Source organism: Sander vitreus, chromosome 6 (assembly GCF_031162955.1).
Source record: "Sander vitreus isolate 19-12246 chromosome 6, sanVit1, whole genome shotgun sequence".
NCBI lineage: Eukaryota > Metazoa > Chordata > Actinopteri > Perciformes > Percidae > Sander > Sander vitreus.
In genome coordinates this window covers 16,984,095-17,004,719 of record NC_135860.1, presented here as the reverse complement: position 1 = coordinate 17,004,719, position 20,625 = coordinate 16,984,095, and the positions used below count along the sequence as shown (strand labels likewise).

Sequence of the window (20,625 nt, the reverse complement as noted above, 5' to 3'; positions counted from 1 at the left end):
ACATAGACATACACACAGAAACCCCCATCACAAAGTGAGACAAGAAGAATGCAGGACATAGATGCAAGTTCACACACAAGTAGCCAGACAAACTGTCAGAAAACACACAATTGCACAACCTCCCTCCCTTTTCCCTCTCAGACAGACAGAGCCAGGTCCAGCAGAGGCCTTGATGAGCGTTTTTACTGTAGAAGGACAGTGTCTGGTGCAGACAGTCAGGCAGCACATTCTTCTACACATAGTGAGTCCACTGTTATCCTTGCCAAATAAATATCTTGGCGGGGGAGTTGAGGGAGGAGGAGGAGAAGTGTGGCGAAATGAAGGAAGTAAGTAAAAGACACAGAGGGAGAGAAAGTGAAAAATGAGGAAGCCATATATGTCTTGAGAGTTACTCACATTAGTGCCATTGAGGAAGTTGCCAATGGCCAGCAGTGTGGTCAAGATGTGGCGGAGTGTCTTGTTTTTCTCTAACTGGTCCATCCCTTCCTTCAGGTCCTGCAGAGGCTCTGCCACTTCCTAACAGAGCATGGGAATGCAGTCAGGAAACATCTATCTATCCTTGCTTGTTCATGTTTCTGCCATTTGATTCTGTTCTTCTTCTCACCTGATAACAAATAGAGCCCGACCGATAAAGGATTTTTAAGGCCGATATCGATACAAATATTTGGTAATTTAGAAATCCGATATATCGGCCGATATATATTTTAAAAAAATTATCCAGAAATGCTTAACAAAATATAAACAGGTTTCCCTAACATTAGTTATTTGTAGTTATTTATGAGTCCTCACTAAAATAAAACAGAACAGAGGAACATCAAAATATATTAAAGTTCTGATAAATAAAATGTGTAAAAATTAGGGCTGTCAGCGTTAACACGTTAATCGCGATGCGATTAAGGGCCGACGGGATGCGATAATTTTTTTTAATCGCATTAATCGCATGCCGGCATTTATTAATTTATTTTACACTTCACTCGGCTTCGCGTCGTGCCTTACAGGCTACTATTTTGACCCTTTGCAGCACCGTTACTTATCATCAAGCTGCCACTTCCTCCTAACACATCCTGCTGCTGCAGGCATGATGGAGAAAGACAGCAGCAATGAAATCCTGAATGGCGCTTTTTATTTTCCAAAACTCCCGGACGGCTCGTAGACAAGTTTGAGCTGCCACCTACGGAGCTAAGTATAGTACAGTTAACGTGATGCTACCCGGTAGCATGCTGCTACTTGCCGACCTGTGGATGAAACTAAATCCCAAAAAATTCTTGTGAAACGGGTGGCAACTAACTGCAGACCTGTCAGCATCGTAGAGGAATCGGGTCTTAAAGACGTACTACGGTTGACCTGTCTCGTTGCCGTTGAGGGGGACAGTAGTTTTCACGGATACACAGCCTGTACGACACAGAGAAAGCAGCCACAGTGGAACAGCTGCAAAGTGTTGCAAACGCTGTCTCATTAACCGGTGATCACTGGACGTCAGTGAGTAATCAACATTATTTAGGAGTTACTAAACACTATATTGACTCTAGTAAGGATAGGGATTTTTAGTTTTTTAGTTAGGTACTTGGAGGAATTGTGCAATAATGACAGATTCACACATTTTTCTTTTGTTTACAGTAAATAAATAATAAACAAATACAAATCTTAAAATCAAGTTCATAAAGTAACTTTCTTTGCATTCATTTGATTCGCAATCAAGATACACTGGTTAAAATTGCTTTCGATTGTTAATATGTACTTAAAAACTGTTCTGAAATGCAAAATAATAGAATTTTAATCATGTGATATGTGACATGCGATTAATCGCGATTAACTATAGAACTTCAGCGATTAATCGCGATTAAAAATAATTAATCGTTTGACAGCTCTAGTAAAAATACAAACTTAAGATATAAAACTTAAAGGGTTAAACACGAGTGTTGCCAACAGGGACATTGTAGAGCGCCCTCTGGTGGACAAACTATGCAACGCCAACACTCATAACATGGTTGGAGGGTGTTTCGTCCATTTTTATTTTATTTTTTAAATATTCATTTATTGGCCATTATAAATGCCGATACCGATAGTTTGGAAAATGCCTAATATCGGCTGATAATGTCAGCCCGCCGATATATCGGTCGGGCTCTAATAATATAGTAAATTGTCAAAAATATAACACCACCAAATTTACACATTAAAGTCTGGTTACAGGTCTTGGGAGTACTTCTGCATATGTGAAAATAAAATAGTTTAAAGCCTTTTGTGGCTCCAGAGGGAGCTTCATGGAGCTGATAAACTGCTTTAAGTGATGTCACTTGAAGCAGTGTTGGTTGAGGCTGACTACAAGTTTGAAACAGAAAAATATCTGAGGTTGTGGAGTTAGATGGAGCCTGTAGCCCGCTCCTCATCTCTGCTTGAGGCTACATTAGCTGCTACTAGCATAACACACCCGAATCTCAGTCTAAACTGTCAGCGCTCAAGTTGCATTATGGATAATGTAGGTCAAATTGAATCCTTTTTAAATAGAAATGATGATTCTGACAGTGTTATAGTAATGCAATTCTGAATTGGTGGAATACTCTGTTAAATATTTCTAAATTTTGGAAAAATTCTTGCAGAGAGTTAGATAAGCAAATAAATACCTCATTTATAATTATTATTACTATACTTTGATTCCTTTAAAGGTCCTATGACATGCTGCTTTTTGGATGCTTTTATATAGGCCTCAGTGGTCCCCTAATACTGTATCTGTACCCAAAATTCAGCCTTGGTGCAGAATTACAGCCACTAGAGCCAGTCCCACAATGAGCTTTCCTTAGGATGTGCCATTTCTGTAGCTTTAAATGCTATTGAGGAAGAGAGAGGCGGGGCAAGGTGGAGGGTGGGGGTGTGGCCTTGACCAACTGCCATGCTTCGCTTGTTTGCAAGCCAAGATGTCTCTCTCTTTCTCATGGGTGGGCCAAATTCTCGGTGCGGACAAAGCAGAGAAATGGGAGGTAACCTTGCTCCTTATGACGACATATAGGGAAGATTCCAGATCAGCCTGAGCTTTCATTTTCTCAAAGGCGGAGCAGGATACCCAGGGTTCAGTTTACACCTATCGCCATTTCTAGCCACTGGGGGACCATAGGCAGGCTAGGGGAACTCATATTAATGTTAAAAAAAGTTTTCATGCCATGGGACCTTTAAAATATATTATTAAAAATAATGAGTTAAAATAAATGAAGTTTTTGAGTGTTTTACTTCTGTAACTCTGTAAGGTGGGATCTGTCTGCATGTGATTAAAGTGGACATGAATGTGTCTGACCTTCTCAATAAGCTCATAGTCCATCTTGAATGCCCACAGCTGCAGGCGAGCAGACAGCTCTGTGATGGAGGAGAGGGTGAGAAGGAACTGTTCAGCGCTGCCCAGGGGAATATCAGGGTTGACCAGCTGAGCCTCCTGGATCTTCTGCTTCTCCTCCTCTGTGGGGATCATTGTCAGGATTTTCTAGGAGAGGAAGGGAAAGGAACAGGCTTATAGGATAATTCATCAAGTCAACCTTTCTGTTTTTCCAACGCCTGAGTAAAACCTTTACATAATATGTCAGGGAGAAAATCATGGGAGTAGAAAGAAAAAAAATTGATTCTGACATTCCCGCTCTGTTTATCTAAGATGTTGCCAATTTTTACCACAAACTTGTGTGACATCTGAACTTCCAACCTCACTTTTGTTGTCTGGCTGAAATTATCTCCAGAGACAAAAGGTGAGGAGGAATCCTCCTTTCTGCTGAAAATGAACTCGCGGTGAAGCTCTGAAAACTACAGGTTATATTATCCCAAAGGGATGCAACATTAATCATTTATGTATCTACTAAAACGTCTGTAGTATGTTTTTTTAAATGAGCTGAAAATATGCATGTGGAGTTAACCTTTAATCATCACTGTGATTGAGTACATGAGAACAACCAAAAAGCCAGCTGTGCAGCCAGAAAATCACATGATATGTCAACATTGTGGGCCATCCCATCTAGAGGAGTTAAATCTCTTGTTTGGGGAAATCCATCAGTGTATGTTGGTGTGCTGAGTAAATATCCTTCATGAAAACCATGTTTATTATGGACGCAGTGAGCTTGAAGTGGTTCTATTGGATGGACTAGACAGTATTTATGACATGCCCATACCGATTTAGATACAGGATGTGTCTTTAAAAATGCTTACCTCAATGCCTTCCTTGTTCAGTGCATACTCATCAAAGTTGAGGATAGCGGTCTTAATGGTGCGAGGAGGAGGTAAGACAGTCAAGCCAATGTTTATAGCATTGCTGCGTTTTGAATCCAGGACTATGATTTCTTGTCGTTTGCCATCAACAGCTGCTTTCTATGAGAGAAACAAACCATCATCATATTAGATTGTATATCTTGAGTAGTGAAAGCAGCCCTTAATGTGTTAAAGTGTTAAAATGCACTACACAAAATATGTGTGAAAACACACCCGACAATCAGCCTTTATCACAAAATGGAGATGTGACAGAGAGCAGCTTGGATCCTATTCACCATAATAGAGCTATACAATAGATTTGGACTGTTTACCCTGGTCTTGTTGTGGGTATTGTGACCACCAGCCTGAGTGAGCCATAGATAGGAGGTGATTAAACTGATATAGTAACGAAACACAAAGATTTTCTCCTCTCACTAATACTGAGAAGGGTTTCACCCATTATAAATGCCACCCGGAGTGACAGGTGTTTGGCCACATTTACCACTAAACTCACAAAATGATCCTTTTTAATATGGTGCTGGATAGCAGGAAATCCTGAACTATGGGAGAAAAACCGAGGCAAATCAGGACTGCAAAATAAACCTCCGGAAAGTATATCGTAATACTGCATGGTTCAACTGTAACAGCAGTTGAACCATGCACAATGCAACAACGTTACCTTCGTGACAGGCAGCTCCTTGGATTTGGACTCAAACAGCTGCTCCAGCTTGGATGTGTCCAGTTTAACTGGCTCCAGTTTGGACCAGAGGGACTCCTTACAGAATTTATGACTCTTACACTGCCAGTCCACGGGACGCACTTCATTCCAGAAGAGACGAATGGTCTTCTTTTTCTTTTGGAAGAGAGGCATATCCCCTCGACTCAGCTGAGGGGAGGGTGGAGGGATTGGGGGCATGAATGGTGGGGGTGGGGGCATCATTTTGCCAAGGATGGGAGGAGGAGGGGGGCACCCAAACAGGGGTGGGGGTGGTGGCAGGGCAGCATTGCATGGTGGAGGGGGAGGTGGTGGTATCAGGTCACTCGGCCCCATTACACTGTCCATATCTAAAATGTCCATGTCATCCTCATCCCTCAGGTCCGTGAAGTCCATTTCTTTGATCCGCAGCTCCCTGGGTGTGGCCATCAGCTGATCCCAGATATAGTCTGACTCTTTCTTAGGGGGAAGGCTTGATGAGGCAGCGCTTGGTGATTTGTCAGTCTGCTGCTGCTCTTTTGAGACCTCAACCTCAGAAGGACACGTTAGGCCTTTGACCAAATCTCCAAACTTCTCCGCCACTGCTCGGACACTGCCCTGCTTGTCCAGATGTCCCACCTCCATCTTCTTCACATTTTCTTCTCTGGCCTGTCTGTGAGCCTCCAGTGTGGAGATCCTGCTGGCCAAGCTAGCCACAGAGGGGTCACCATCCTCTGTCTCCTTCTCACATTTACAGTTTTCTTTCTCCGTTTCTGCTACATTCCCTTCATCATTGCTGGCTGTCGTCTGAGCATAGAGCATGTCCAGCATGAAGCGCTTGTTGTTGAGTATTTTGTTGCACTGGTCGTTAACATCTGCATCTTTAATGCACTGGGTCCATTGGCCTGTTGATACGGAAAGTATTTTGACATTGAGAAAATATACATAGTTGGTTACAGTAACGCATTACAAAAATAACGCAATTGCAGTAATGTATTCCTTTTTGCTGTAACGCAGTAATATAACGCATTACTAATACAATTTTGGTACTATTATACCCGTTACAATCTCAGTAACGCAAGTTACAATGCATTTTAACCCGACATTTGGTGGTGTTTTGTTTTTTTAAGAATTCACCACACCGCGAAATATTTCGGGACAAAAAAAAAGTCTGTGATTGTCATTTTCTGTTGCTGGAATTCGATGGTTGAGATGACTGCAGAGACGGATACATTTGTGAGACGGACATACTCCCATTATTTTCAGGAGTTTTTTATGCTGCGTTGAAGCGAGGTGCTGTCCCGTCACTCTTCCCATGGTCAGAGCCAGAGCCAGAGACGGTAAGGACAACATCCGCGTCCCAACAGGTAACGGTACGTCAGCGCGGACAGCAATGTGTCCGAGCAACTGACTGGCTTACTACACGTAATATCATTACATTGTATCAGCTGTGGAAAGTAACAATGCCATACATCAATACAATTGTAAGGTACTTTTAATTAAGTATTTTCATTTTCTCCTACTTTATACTTCTACTCCACCACAATTCAGAGTCAAGTATAGGCCTATTGTTCGTTTTACTTCACTATTTGTTTTGCAGCTTAAATTACTTTGCAGATTCAGATTAATAATACAAAATATTACAAATAAACTATGACATATTAACGTGGCTAAAGATGAGACTTTGTTGATCCCGTGGTGAAATTCACAAGCTACCTGCCAAGTTATACTTCCTCTTTTCATTTTGGTGTAAGTAACTCGAAAGTAACACAAAAGTAGTGTAAAGCATTTCAATAAGAGACAGTCATATTTTAATATAACTAATTACTCTCAAATGACAGTAACTGGTAATATATAATGTATTACATGTTGGAAGTAACTTGCCCAACACTGGTTGGTTATCAAAGTATGTAAATTAAATTAGCATCGGTCATACCTGCTTCAATGTCATTGGTGAGTTTCTCCTCCCGCTCCTCTCTCTCCAGAGTGCTACTCGTGGAGGAGATGCTGGATGCAGAGCAGTTGTCTTTTTCATTCACCTCCTCGTTCTGTCTCTCCTTCTCGCTAAGCAGTACACCGTCTTCTACATCCCTTTCCGTCGGCTGCTCCTTCTCAAACACCTCCTCTAACTCGACATTCACCTCCACATCTGGCTCTCCCACCTCTGCTACATCTGCTACCTCCGCCTCCTCTACCTGCTCTTCTACTTCTACCTCATCCATGCACTGTGTCTGTTCCTCAAGCTTCTCCTGCTCTTGGCTCTCTTCTTTCTCCATGCCTGACTTTTCATCTGACGTCGCCTCTGCCACTACATTCTGGTCGGACGGAGTCTCAGCAACATCCTCTGTCTCTGCAGGCGACTCTGTCTCAGTCTGCTGCTTGTCTGGCTCGGAGGGAGGTGTGGGGGAAGGTTCTGATACTGTTAACTCTGGCGCTGGACTTTTGGTTCTTGTCTGTGGGTCAAGGTTTGGCTCTGAGATATGTTCTGTTCCTGGAAGAGAAATCAAAACAACATGGAAAAAATGTTACTTTAAGTACTTCAGTTATGTGCCTTTATATTATCTGATAGTCTTCAGAAACATTCTTTGTTTATAATTAAAACAGATTTAAATTGCTTCCCGACATATCCTTAATTGCAGTGAGTGACTGTACATTTACAGACTGTAGAAACAATTCACAAAGCAATTTGTTCTGTTACCATAGCACATGATCATACAACATGACTGTAAAACACAATGCGAAAGGCTGAGAGAGAGTGCTTCAGAAAAAACAAAAAGTTCAATATTTGAATCTTTGTTCAAGTAGTTACCAAACAAGTGTGTTTTACAAAAAAAAACTTTTTTGTTGCAAGCCTTAAATCACTCTGGCAGTTTAATCAGCCTCTTAATACACACGTACAACATCAAAATATCAGTATCTATTTCCCTATAAATTCCCTTACACATTTTAATATACATTTCTAGAGTCAAATAGTTACTCTCAATAATCCCTTTCAGCAGAAGTGCAGCTGTATCTAATTTCTAAACGATAATCACTACTCAAAGCCCAGTATGTGTGATAGGTGCTCTGACAGCCAGTAATGTCTCTACCAGCCCTGGAAGCCAACATTACAGTCCATTCATGGTCATATCACTCGGGTACTAATGATGAATAAATGGTTGGTAAACACCAGTTACCTGACGTCTGGTGTGCAGTGTCTTCCTGTGAGATAATGGATGGAGTTGTGGAACAGCGGGACGCAGAGCGGCTGGCAGGGTTGGGACTCAAACACAAAGTGATCTCTGTCCGTCCTCTCGATGGCACCCTGGGGCGCTCCCGCTCAAACTCCTCTGCAGCTAGCCTCTCCACAGCCTTGTACCTGCAATGACAAAAAGTAGCTTTCAGATGTCTTCGAAGACAAATAAATAAATAAAATCAATACAGGCCCCTGAGAAGATTGCATTTTAGAGATATGAAGTCAGGGTTTAGTGAGTAATAGCTGAAATGTCAATGCTGTGAACTTTATGACATATTTGTCTTATTCCTGGGTAATTATGGAAAAATTAAGCTGTAATCCCATTACTCAGGGAGTGAAACGATGACAAATGATGCCCTTATTTTGTGTAACATCTTTGGCTGGTGTTTACTGATCTCAGTTCACACATTCTTTAAAATTCAATCAGATGCATGGTCTAGTTCACGGGGGTAAAAAAGGTGAGGGCAATGAGCTATAAATTATATTGCATGCACACTGACATACAGACACGGTCAGAGGGAGATAACTGGACCTCATCCATGCCAAAACAATTACACACTTGTCCTGTAAACTTTGGGACGTCATAATGGTGAGCAGGCCTAAAGGGGCTCTGGCACCTATAATTCAGGCTTTACATCTGCTGTCAATTTTAAAATAGGACCTCAAAGCACTTACACACCTCCTTAGCTGTTTGATCTGTCTTCACAACAGCAGCATTACTGTGTGATCCATGTAAACCCATGAACTAAAGTAAGCTCACCTTTCCTCTCTGGCTTGTCTTGCTTCTTCCCTCTTGTCTGCATAATCTCGACTGAGATAGAAAGAAAAAAAACAGAGCCAGAACTTAGGACCTGTATTCACAGTATGTATAAATTAATATTTCAATTGCTAAACTAAAAAATGATATGGTACAAAGAAAGCAAATCATTAAAAGGTTAGACAAGACAACTGAGGAGAACACTCTTCCAGTCATGATCCAATATTTCTAATGATCCTCATAAAGAAAGACAGCCCAGCTTTTATCATACTTGTGGAAGATTTGTGAATATCTTTCCAGAGTCAAAACTGGAGCCACCTGTTTCTAAAAATGCCAACATGTCTTTATTGGCTGCACAGCTGCCTACGGTACAAAGTAAAGAAATAATATACTTTCACTGACACAAAGTCATGCTGTGTTTTGTCTGATTTGTAAGGTGAGACTAACTTGAAGCGGTTCCTCTCATCTCTTTCGATTCTCTGCAGACGCTCTTCTCTTTCCAGGCGTCTCCTCTCTCTCTCTGCAGCCAGAGACTCTTGATGCTGTCTGTACGATGAAGTTAGCAAGCCCCCTAGAGCAGGTCTACACGCCAAAGAGAAAGAACAAATTGTGATAACATTAATTGGTTTGAGTGTTGGTATTTGCACATTTGTTCAAATGGGAGCTTTACAGATGAGATGAGTTACATTTAATCAACCATATAGACAAAATATTTTGTAGTATTTTGTAGGATTTGTTGAGAGGCCAACCTGTCAACCGGTTTGGAGTCTGGTGTGGAGCTTGCTGAACTAGTGAAGCGATGGATGGGTGATGTAGGAGCCTGGTGCCTGCCAGGGTATGGACTGCCCTTGCCACTGATTCTGTTAAGAGAAGGGGAAAATAAATGCTTTGTTCTCTCTCTAAGATATTTTCCACTGAACGACAGAGAAGAAGGATGGATAACACTTCAAGAATTTGTGATGTGAATTCCAATATCATACCGCTGGATAGTTTACACTGAGGCGTCTGAATAGCTTTCCTGTGAGAAAAGCCATGCCATCAAAGTCTGAAGGGTATCTGCTGGTGCACTGCTCATCCATGTCTGTACATGGGGTCAACCTTTCATAAATGTATCTTTTCACTAGATCCACTCTTTTCTTAGAGGCCTTGTAATTGCTGTGTTGAATCTGATATCATTTTTGCACATTTTGTCCTAGAACAGTTGCACAACACATTGTGTTAGTGTGTTAGTGTATAAATAAAAATAGTTAAAGATACAGAATCAACCACTGGAAACATACTAGTGTACAACTAACATTTTAGGCAAACTGCATCATGTGCACTACTAACTATTTATGTAAATCACAAAACCTCAGAGCCATTATACATCTTTTCCCTGCACACTCTTGTTACGCTTGACCTGTTGACGCCTGGCCTTACCTGTCAGCCCAGCAGGGCTTTCTAGTTGTGTAAGATGTAGGAGAGTTGTTTATATCTGTCAGACTGAAGATGGAAGTGAGAAAAAAAGAGAGTAACAGTTAGGTCAGGCACTCCAAAGATCAAATAATTAAATGTTAGTCACACAAACAAGATAGTGAGACAGCAGTCGAAGGTAGGAGGGATGCAAGACCACACAACAACAGAGCCGACAGGTGCAACACCGATTCAATGAGCTATTTAGAAAGCAATAAAACTACTGTTAATTCTAATAAATACAACTATTTTAGAGGCTTTAACTGGATCAATGGCATCAGGGATACATGCTGTGTAACTGCTATGCCAGTCCAAACTACCCCGTTTCTAATGTGCTCTGCAAGTACATGAACAACTAAAGACAGTGACTACGACTCATTTGAATTCCGTAATGCTTTGAAATAACGTATTGTTTCATTCTGTCCTGAATTAACTGTGGTGCAGAGCCACAATGGAAGACAGATGAGTGGTAAATGTCTGTCTGTCCTTTTTTTGGTACAGTATGTCTTTGGAGATGCAACATAAATCCTATCTGAGGGGAAATAAAGGCAACTGTGATCAAGAAAACCATTTTTAAGGATGAAGGAGGTAGAGAGGAACTAAGCTCCAGCATTTCCAACACAAATAACCTCAAGGGACGGAACTTTTAGAATGACTAAATCTGCTTTTACTTCAAAGATGCTTGCATGTGTTTTGCTGAGTGTACAGTGAGCTACACAGAGACACAGACACCAGTGATCGGGATGACATTGTGTTTCCACGTTGTGAGGCGTAATGGTCTAACATCTAAGTAGATGAACTGTAGCTCCTGCCCTCTACCTGTAGTGCCTTTCTCTGTCCTGGCCCTTCTCACTCTCCTCGGCCCCGATAGACACCTGGCTCTGGTTCAAGTCAGGGGACGGAGGGAGAGGTCGAGGGGGAGGGGGAAGGGGAGGGAAGGGGGGTGAGGCTGGGGTAGACTGACACTGAGGGTGTGCTGAGCCTGGCACTCTACTCAGAGCAACACGGAAGACACAGTCAGGTGGCTGGGGAGGAACACGCCGAGGACTAAAGGTCCTCTTGTTAGGTGCGACGGACACAGGAAGAGATGTCCTGGTCTTGACGCTGAGATATTCTCTCTGCCCTGGCTGGTCACTGGCATTAGGGAGGATGTTGGCCATACACTTTAAGTTCAAACACATGTTAGGAGAGTCTGCTACAGCCGGAGCCACACTAGGATGACAAAATACAAGAGAGTAGGAGTCCAAAGGGAATGAAAAAAAGAGGCATCATCTTAAATGGAAGAAAAACTAGGGAGATAATGTATGAGGGAAATGGGGAATCACGCTTGGGAAACCAGTTGGCCTAAAATACCTGCGAGTGCCCTGTCTAGAGGACTCAGTGACTGGATGACTTTCATCATCTGCCTCGTCGTCCTCCTCCTCCTCCTCCTCCTCTCCTTCCTCCTCCTCCTCCTCCTCTCCCTCCTCCTCCTCCTCTTCTCCTTCCTCCTTCTCTTCTTCCTCTTCCTCTTCTCTGTAGTGAGAGGAGGGATCGAGGGTTGAAGGGAGGAAAGGGAGGATGTAGGCAGGCGAGAGGAAAGAGAAATTGGACAGAGACAATATGAAAACACAGAGCAGAGGAATGCCCGGGCGAGACAACACAAAGAAAGGACAAACACTTAAAACATGCTTGTCCAAAAGCATTAGAAGTAGAAGAAGAGAGACAAACCGTTAGTAGGTTTTGACAACAGTCAAAGACAACGTTGAGTCTCAAAATGTTAGAAATGGATATGCACAGGCAACAATTACAACCACAAGTGTAATTTCTATGGCAGCATTTATACAACAAAACCTTTTAAATATAAAACATCCCCCAGTGATTTTAATTGAGGAAAAAAATATTCAATCCAATAACAAGTGTTAGGGATGTAGGAGATATCTTGTGTGTTTGAACTGATAGTCTGGGATATATCGTCATACATGAGTCTGCGGCCACTTTGCTATTTGGATCCCTCATGGTTGTCTGGATTTCATTAACAATATGGAAAATAGTGATCTTCAAAGGCGGCTAGGATTTCCTCTGGTGCACTGAAAGAAGCTAGTCTGGTGTCATATGACCTGCTGGACTGAATTTAAGTATACCTTAAGACCTGAGTGCTACCAGGAATATATATGCACATGTTACTTTAAAAACTTAAAAAAAGCTTGTTATTAATGATGATGATGATTTAATTATGAGGAGCTAGGAAAGTCAGCAACAGTGGTGATTTAAAAGACAAAAAGCAGAAGACAAATAATTCCTGGTTTAAAATGTAAACCTAGTTTTTGTCTTCTGACAAATGACCTCTACTAAAAAATGGAATACAGGGTTAAAAATGAACCATTTTTGTTGGTGCTTTTATAGGGCAAAGTAGTCCAAGCTACTGTACGCTACTGTTTTTGTGCTTGAGCCATGTGCTCTATTTTGAGTAGTGATGCCTCTAATTGTTCTGTTGTAATGTTTGTGTTGTACTCGTCTTTACTTCTTTTAACCTTTTTATCTATTGTAAAGCACTCTATAACCTAGGGTTTGAAAGATGCTATTGTAATAAAACTTTACTTACTTAACAATTAAACAAGATTGCAAATTGCTTCCTGCCTGAATCGCCAGTTGTGGTTTCTCTGGGTTTGTTTAGTCACAAAGGTTTGTTGTATATAAAACAGATGGCATTATGGAGTTTGAGTTTAATGCACTCTCACTGAAGGAAGCATGACTTGAGACAGATAGCAGATAGCTCATATCATGTGTTTACAGAAGCTTCCTATTTCCATCCATGGCAGGAGAATGTGTTTGACAGTGGGGAAATTAATTTAATAAATAATTAAAAAATAAATTAATAGTTTCACTTTGCAGCAACGGTCTCCTCTTTGCTGTTTTATTACTATAAAATTATATTCTCTGCTTTGGCTCTGTACATAATGCACACATCTCTCCAATGCTGAAATATAATACAACACTTGCAGTAATGCTGTTTCAGACTAATACTCCATGGACCAGCAATAGTTTATGATTCTTTTTTAGGTGCGGCTATCTCTTAGGATATATGAAATACAAGATCAGAACAAACCCTGGCTGAATCTTTTTAAAACCAGTATCAGACCAAGTTCAAGCTAAAATGAAAGCAAGGATAACGCTTCTTTTCTTCTCTTGAATATCTTCCACTTTTCCATTTCTCTCTGTCCTCCCTCCACCTCACCTTTCACTGATGTCTTCAACACGTTGGCCACCAAAGGGCAGGAAGCTGCTTGCGTGAGTATGAGGGCTGCTGGGTGATGCTGGAGCAGAAACGTGGCCTCTGCTATTTTGGAGCGAATGTCTCCGGCTGCGTCTTCTCTCCAGGCCTCGCCTCTCGTTGGTGCCACCAACGCTGGCCCGCCGGCGGTCCTTGCGGACGCTGGGAGGCAACTGGGTATCATCGTCTCCGTCCTCATGGCGGAGAGATATCTAGATTAAAGGCATTACAGAGAAACTGAGTAAACAAACAGCAACCTGGGTACACACTTCATTTCTATATGTGTATGTGAGCTACGACCTATTCTGAGACACACTTGCCCATTAACATTGCATTAAGGCTGGTTGTTATGTGATAATGTAGCAGTGAAGGCTTCCTGACCTCGTAGATGTTGAACTGTTCTACCAGGTCGAGGTCAGTGCCTTTCCTGCTCAGGTGTCTCTGGGCCACGGCTTCGATGCCCTGCTCCTCCAGACAGTCCACCATGTCGTAGTATGAGTCCTGATCTGGGAGGCCTGCCAGAGTCTGAAACACAAACAAAGTCAATAAAAAAGAACACGTTCTTACCTTGTCTCTGTGATATTTTAGGTTAATTGTGAAAGAAAAAAATAACTGGAACAATAGAGAAGGATCACCTGAGAGACAGGAAGGGAGTAAAATTACTTCTGAAGATGTTCTGTTTAAACCTCATATTGAAATGGAATCTGTAGCCAGATGTGCTATCTAATTAAACTTTAATCTGTACTATTTAATACACTTCTGTTGTCTGTATTTTGATGCCAGTGTTATTTAACTTGATCACATTTTCCCTGTGCATTATGGGAGAACATGGCAGGTTCATTAAATACATAATACAGATCAGATCACACTTTGGAAATAATGCAGATAAGAAACCCAGATGTAGATAACATTTTACCACAATGTTTAAAAGAGGTTTAAAAGATGGTAGTCTATATCCTTGACGTTCCACTTCTGGGATTGCTCTGGTGCCGCAGGAAATTCCGCCGGATGCATGTATGTCCGTTTCCTTCCGCTTTCTTTGTGTTGGAATTTTAAACTCCAGTGGATTTATGAGGACTATGGTTAACTGCTCCTCATGGTACATTAAGACAGCTAGCTAGACTATCTGTCCAATCTGAGTTTTCTCTCGCACAACTAATTTACAGCGGCTCCGTACGGTGCTTAGCGCCGCCCATGATGATTGTGATTGGTTTAAAGAAATGCCAATAAACCAGAGCACGTTTTTCTCCCATCCCGGAATGCTATGTGGACTAGCCAGACCCTCCTCCGCTCTGCAGCGTGTGGATGGTGGAGACGCAGAAAGAAAAAAATACGGAAAGGAGCAGACCATGTTACAGCAGTAATCAGTATACGGCAAGTTGCCAGCCCTAGGTGGTATTCTTTCACTGACCTTATTGATGAGTGTCATCGCATAAACCAGCAGCTCTGTATCCACTCCATCCTTCTCATCCAGGATCTCGATGATGTTTGACCACAGTTTTGTGCCTGTAGCATCAAAAGGCATGCAACACATTGTATATCACAAGACAAACTCCAAACACACAGAAAGACAGAGCTACCTGTAATTTCTTTATACAAATACACTAGATACAGTATTAATAAAGTCTTAACTAATCCCTCTGCTCATTTTAAAGTTGCAAACATGCAGCAACACCAGGGTGCAGGAATCCAAACAAAAAATGTTTTTTCATCTCATGATTCCAGTAAGAGAGATGCAGTCATAACAGCTTTCCTCTAGAAAACGTGGCAGTGGAAAAACAGAGCAGGGGCGACTTGTTTTCTGACAAGAAAGAAGCAGCTGTGTGTCTCAGACACAAGAGTCAAGTCCATCTCCTCCTCTCAGTCTTCAGTCTTCTTACGCAACAGCAGAAAGTGACGGGATAAGATGACCTGAGACAGACGGATACCTGATTCCCTGCACGGCTGATGCTCCTTTGGAGCGGCAGGTAACTGAACCCCGCTGCAGACAGGAGTTACAGTCTTGCTCCTCGTTCAATGCATAGCTAGGGAGCTGCCCAGGACAACTGATCTGACTACTGTGTAACAGGAGACTCTGATCTGCAGTCAGCTGAACAGCACTACAGCCACCACGGATGGCTTGATCAGTAAAATTAAAAAAATCTACCCTAAATGGGAGTTTACATTATTTACATTATTCCTGTAATATTTTACTGCTCGGGTTTTACTTGAGAATTTGAACAACAGAGAAATACAACTGATATAATTGGAATTTCAATATGAATATTTCAGGGATATGGATACGTCTTATTAGCTTTAAGAACCACATTCAAATACAAGTCATTTGGATGTAATGCCTCACACAGTTAAACCGCCGAGTCTGTCAAACTCTTGACGCCCTGACAGTTTCCTCTGTCTGCAGGTACTGACTTTAACATCCAAACCTCTCTGTAATGCTTACCTCTTTTGGCATCCACAATGTTCACAGCCTTTATGAGCAGCACGGCGTTAGACTCGGTGTACTCCACAAACACCAGCAGCAGCTTTTAGGGCTGTCTTCACCACCAGACGGAACTACACAAAGAGGAAAATACATTTGACACAGAAATCACACCTAAATCCAAGCAAAATCCACTTAATTTCCACTGTACACTTGATGCTTTTGCTCAAACAAATGGATCCACACAACCCTGAGGATTTGCCAGCCCTTGAACGTCCAACTATCAAATGGTATCGTATTGTCTTATAAAAGCTTTTCCTGTCTGAAACGTCTTGAGAGGTTTGATATGAACATTGTGTGACGCTGAGGGAATATTAAATAGACATTTAACAGGGGAACATACTGTTTTGTAGTTAAATAGTATGGAAAAAGAACAAAAGTAAAAACAAGACTACAGTCAGAATAAAATAGAGACGGGGTTATAACAGACTTAAAATACTGAAGCAGCCGACTAAAATTCTAAATTTATAACTGCACAAAAATGTGAGAAGGAGAGAGAACACTATTAGAGAGGGGAGTAGTAGAGCTGACACACAGCAAATTTGTTAATTTGCTTGAGAATGAGATCAACATCATGTCAGTGGTGATAAAACCAGTTATTTTAACACTTCTGAACAGCTGCCACATCCAGCACTGCGACTGGATGTACAACACGCACAATGATCATGGTTAAAATGACTGTTGACAATGGAAATTTGCCATATTAAATGATTGGGTTTTGATAAAAAAAATAAGCTTGATGCCAAATATTATTTCAATATTTACATGGGGAGGCAAAAAAGTAATTAGTAAGAACAGAAAACTCTGAGGAAAGAGTCAAATATGCTGCACATGATGAAATCTGGCCACTAGAGGGCCGAGGGGACCACAATGACAGAGGAAAGGTTTATGTGATTATTTTAATGTTGTCAGTGCACAGATGGGGTTGGCAAGTTTATTTTACAGTATATCTACTGTGTTTGATGTTCATATTCTTTACCTTGGATCCGACCAGGGTGTAAAGCCACTGGACCGTTTCATTGTGAGATATGAGGCCGTTCATCCCATCCACATACAGCATTATCTGACCAAGAGCTGGAGAGACAGAGAGAGAGAGAGAGAGAGAGAGAGAGAGAGAGAGAGAGAGAGAGAGAGAGAGAGAGAGAGAGATAGAGAGGGGGTTGGGGGGAGAGAGAAATGGGGTGTGGTTAATCATCTGTCATTCCAGTTTTTTCTTTTTTCAAAAAACTGACCACATTTGTCCTGCTCAGCACCAAAAAGAACTAGAACAGTAAATGCTTGCTCTAAATGTTTGGTGTCAGGAATCTTAGAGGAAGGACCTCCTAGAGAAACCCTAGGAGGTCCCTCTATCTTTGCTTTTAGCTAATTGTGAAACATTTGTGTAAATAATGATTGAAATCAAATTGACATCATCAGTACAGACCACTCAGGTAAAACTACCAGTGTGCCCTGACATATTGACTTCAGCCCAACCTATATGTCTGTAAACCTGACCTTGCCATTTTAATACAGGTATGAGCAAAAACGCAGATTTTTCAAAGATTTTTCTCTAGTTGTCACATAAACAATGACACAAAAACATGTGTATGAGTAGTGAAAAGGGTCATATTATTTATCTGCCCATCATGATTAAATCTATATAAAAACTGGAGCTGCTGTGGAGATAAACTTTTTCAAAATCACAACAATTGGGTGAAGACCTAAAAAGGAAAACGTCCATTTATCTTTCAAGTCAGTTGACACAACTGGAGGGAAAGTATTTGAGCAGAGTGCCTCACTGGATGCTGACATGACTTCCATCTGTAACAGGATACATAAATAAGAACATAATAAGAGCCGAGGGATCTCTATGGGGGGCAGTAAAAGTGTAGAGCTTCTGTTAAAGAAGGAGATGGGGGAAGGGAGAAAAACACTGCTGGAAAGAAGTGGAACAGACAAAAGCTCCCTTTAAATATGTAGCCTTTTTTTTTTTTTAACAACATCTCAGTGGCCATCCACAGGGAGTTTGTGCATGCACACAGAAGACCACAGCAACAGGATGAGCTCAGCTTGAACCCAGTGCAACTTAGGTGATACATTAGCTGACATGGGGGAAGAAGCATAGCAGTATAAACACGTGAATCGAAAGTGGAACATTTTCGGAAGGCCTGTTTGACTATTTCTTTGCAGAAGCTGTATGGTTTTGGGGGGTAATACCAGAATTGGCTTTTTCAAACGTGACAAAAGGTGATGAGATTGTACTAATAAAGTTCAAAGAATGTATGAGTAGCTGGAGACTTCTTCATGGGCTACATAAGCTGGATACCACTGTTAAAAATGCAGAAAAAAATAAAACTGGCAGAGTTAAATCTTTGTCCAACAACTAGATAAAAGACCTAAGCAGACTTATAGAGAGCTCCTTAACAAAAGTACCATCTAATCTCCTCTTGTTTAAAGCAGTTTTTTTTTTTACATGTTATGTTGAGAGGCTGCAGATTCTGTCATATATTTTCCCTCTCCTCTTCTCTAGAGGGGCATGAAAATCGTAAAATAAATAAATAAATATGCTGTAGATAAGCCAAAATTCCCAGGTGCAGCTGCTGTGTTGTGCATGGTGCGTGAGAGTGTGCGGGTGGATGTATGAGTTCATGTGCATGTGTGTGTGCGCGCATGCTGACGGCCCACTGCTGCAGCAGCAGGGGCAGTTCATTTTTTTATCAATCAGGATTAATTACTCACAACACGTCAGGCCAGAGCATTCCTAACAGGCCTTGCCTGCTGTGAGCTGAGAGCCGTGTGTCACAGCAGTCAGAGGCTTGGACAACATGGCGAATCAAAGCAGACCACATCAGAGTGTGTTTATGAAAACATGATTAACCTCCTCAGTCAGCGTCGCCCAGAGTGTCACCCTCTCTGAGACCCCCCCCTCCGTCTTTGTATGGGACCACTGCTGACAGATGAGTGACAGTGGTAATGACATGGCGTACAGCTGGTATAATGAGAAAAACTGTCATGTGAAAAGTGGCTAAACTAACTATTCACAGCATTTCTTTATACACAGACACAAACAGCAGTGACTGAGGCAAGATGAGTAATGAGCCACACACTTCTTTTTAGATTGGTAGCCGATGTCTGACCTGCAATATCATCAATGTGCAGACTTTTATCTCTGGTGTGCACCTGTGCACAGTATCTGGTGAGATTTTTGAGGAATGTCCAATTGAAAACAGGGGTGAGAAAAGATCGTTGGCCTTAATGAGGCTTTTTAAAGTGTCATTACGCAACGTGAATGTTCAGCTGCTGACAGATGAGATGTTACTGATTGTATCCAAAAGTCAACCACAAAATCAAATGACTTTTAGATCATTCTGACATATTACCATGAGACATCATTTAAAGATATCATTGACAGGCTATGGTCTTTTTTTAACTTAAGCATGTAGCCAAGTAAAATAAAATCTGATTAAATGTCTATATCATATGTTAATTTAATTTCGTGAGCAGTTAAGATACATAAATGATATGATATTCAAACACTTGCGCCAGAAACCATACAATCATTACCTTGTCTCTCAGATTCATTAAAACTGCTGCTTCATGGAATTATTCATTGCCAGCTGCCATTTATGTACAATTCAACTTTGAGTACCAGAAACCACATGGAATGCAGTTACTCTGTGAACAGTTAGGTAAAATGATACTGTAACTGTTTAAAAAAAAAACTTTAATTATGGGAAACTGCAACCTTAAGAGTCTCAGAAACAGTTTAAAGGAAACATCTAATTACTCTCAAAGCAATCACCTTTTGTGAACTTCAAATGGAGCTGATTTCCACACACTTGTGATTTAATTACTCGTGAAACTGCTCCGGTAAATGGAAAGTTACCTGTGTGTTGCAGTTCAGGCTTTGAAAGTGAGATCAAATCCTTATGCTATGGCATGCTTTGCCAGCGTTGTACCTTTCTGAATAGCTGAGACTGCGGATCCAGAACATGGGATTTGTTTTTAAACTCTACAACAGACATTCAGTCAACAGTCATCAATAACTCCGGAAGAGGGTTAATAAGAAGAGCATGTGAGTGCTGAGTCTGTACAGGACACCCGCTACTTCAAGCACTGATCTGGGGCCAAAAATGTGGGCCTCCATTCAAGTAATCATGTGCAGCTCTATAATACCTCACACAAAGTACAACAATAACATTTTTAAGTCCCTTTGCATGTATGTCACGTAATGAGATGTTGGCAGACAATGAGCTGCCTTCAAAGCACAGTGATTAGAATTTAAATGTAAGCCATTATGGGGAAAGGATAGCCCAGGAAGAAAGATTTAGCTAAAAAAGAACTTGGAAGTGTTCTATGAGCAGCCTGGCGTCTGTACGGCACTCTCACAGTCCATTTCTTTCAATACTCAACATGCGTTTGTCTTCAGAGTAAAGAGAACGTTTGAATGGCATCGACCTGCAGAAGGGAACCACAGACCCACTATGTGGAAGAGACAGACCCTGTTCCTGTGTCTGAACCAGAACTCTTAGAGAAGTAAAAACTAATGCAACTGAGG

The 20,625-nt window shown here is 41.4% G+C and overlaps 1 protein-coding gene across 1 annotated transcript in view; it reads right to left on the bottom strand.

Moving 5' to 3' along the window:
• fhod3b (formin homology 2 domain containing 3b) overlaps nt 1-20,625 on the bottom strand; it is a 106,339-nt gene that overhangs the window by 11,816 nt on the left and 73,898 nt on the right. The window contains 16 exon segments of the mRNA XM_078253155.1: nt 397-516; nt 3,287-3,469; nt 4,180-4,338; nt 4,898-5,817; nt 6,849-7,403; nt 8,089-8,270; nt 8,908-8,958; nt 9,352-9,486; nt 9,654-9,764; nt 10,324-10,386; nt 13,574-13,821; nt 13,991-14,134; nt 15,021-15,115; nt 16,050-16,134; nt 16,136-16,162; nt 17,068-17,162. Of these exon segments, the coding sequence (XP_078109281.1) occupies nt 397-516; nt 3,287-3,469; nt 4,180-4,338; nt 4,898-5,817; nt 6,849-7,403; nt 8,089-8,270; nt 8,908-8,958; nt 9,352-9,486; nt 9,654-9,764; nt 10,324-10,386; nt 13,574-13,821; nt 13,991-14,134; nt 15,021-15,115; nt 16,050-16,134; nt 16,136-16,162; nt 17,068-17,162 (3,173 nt within the window).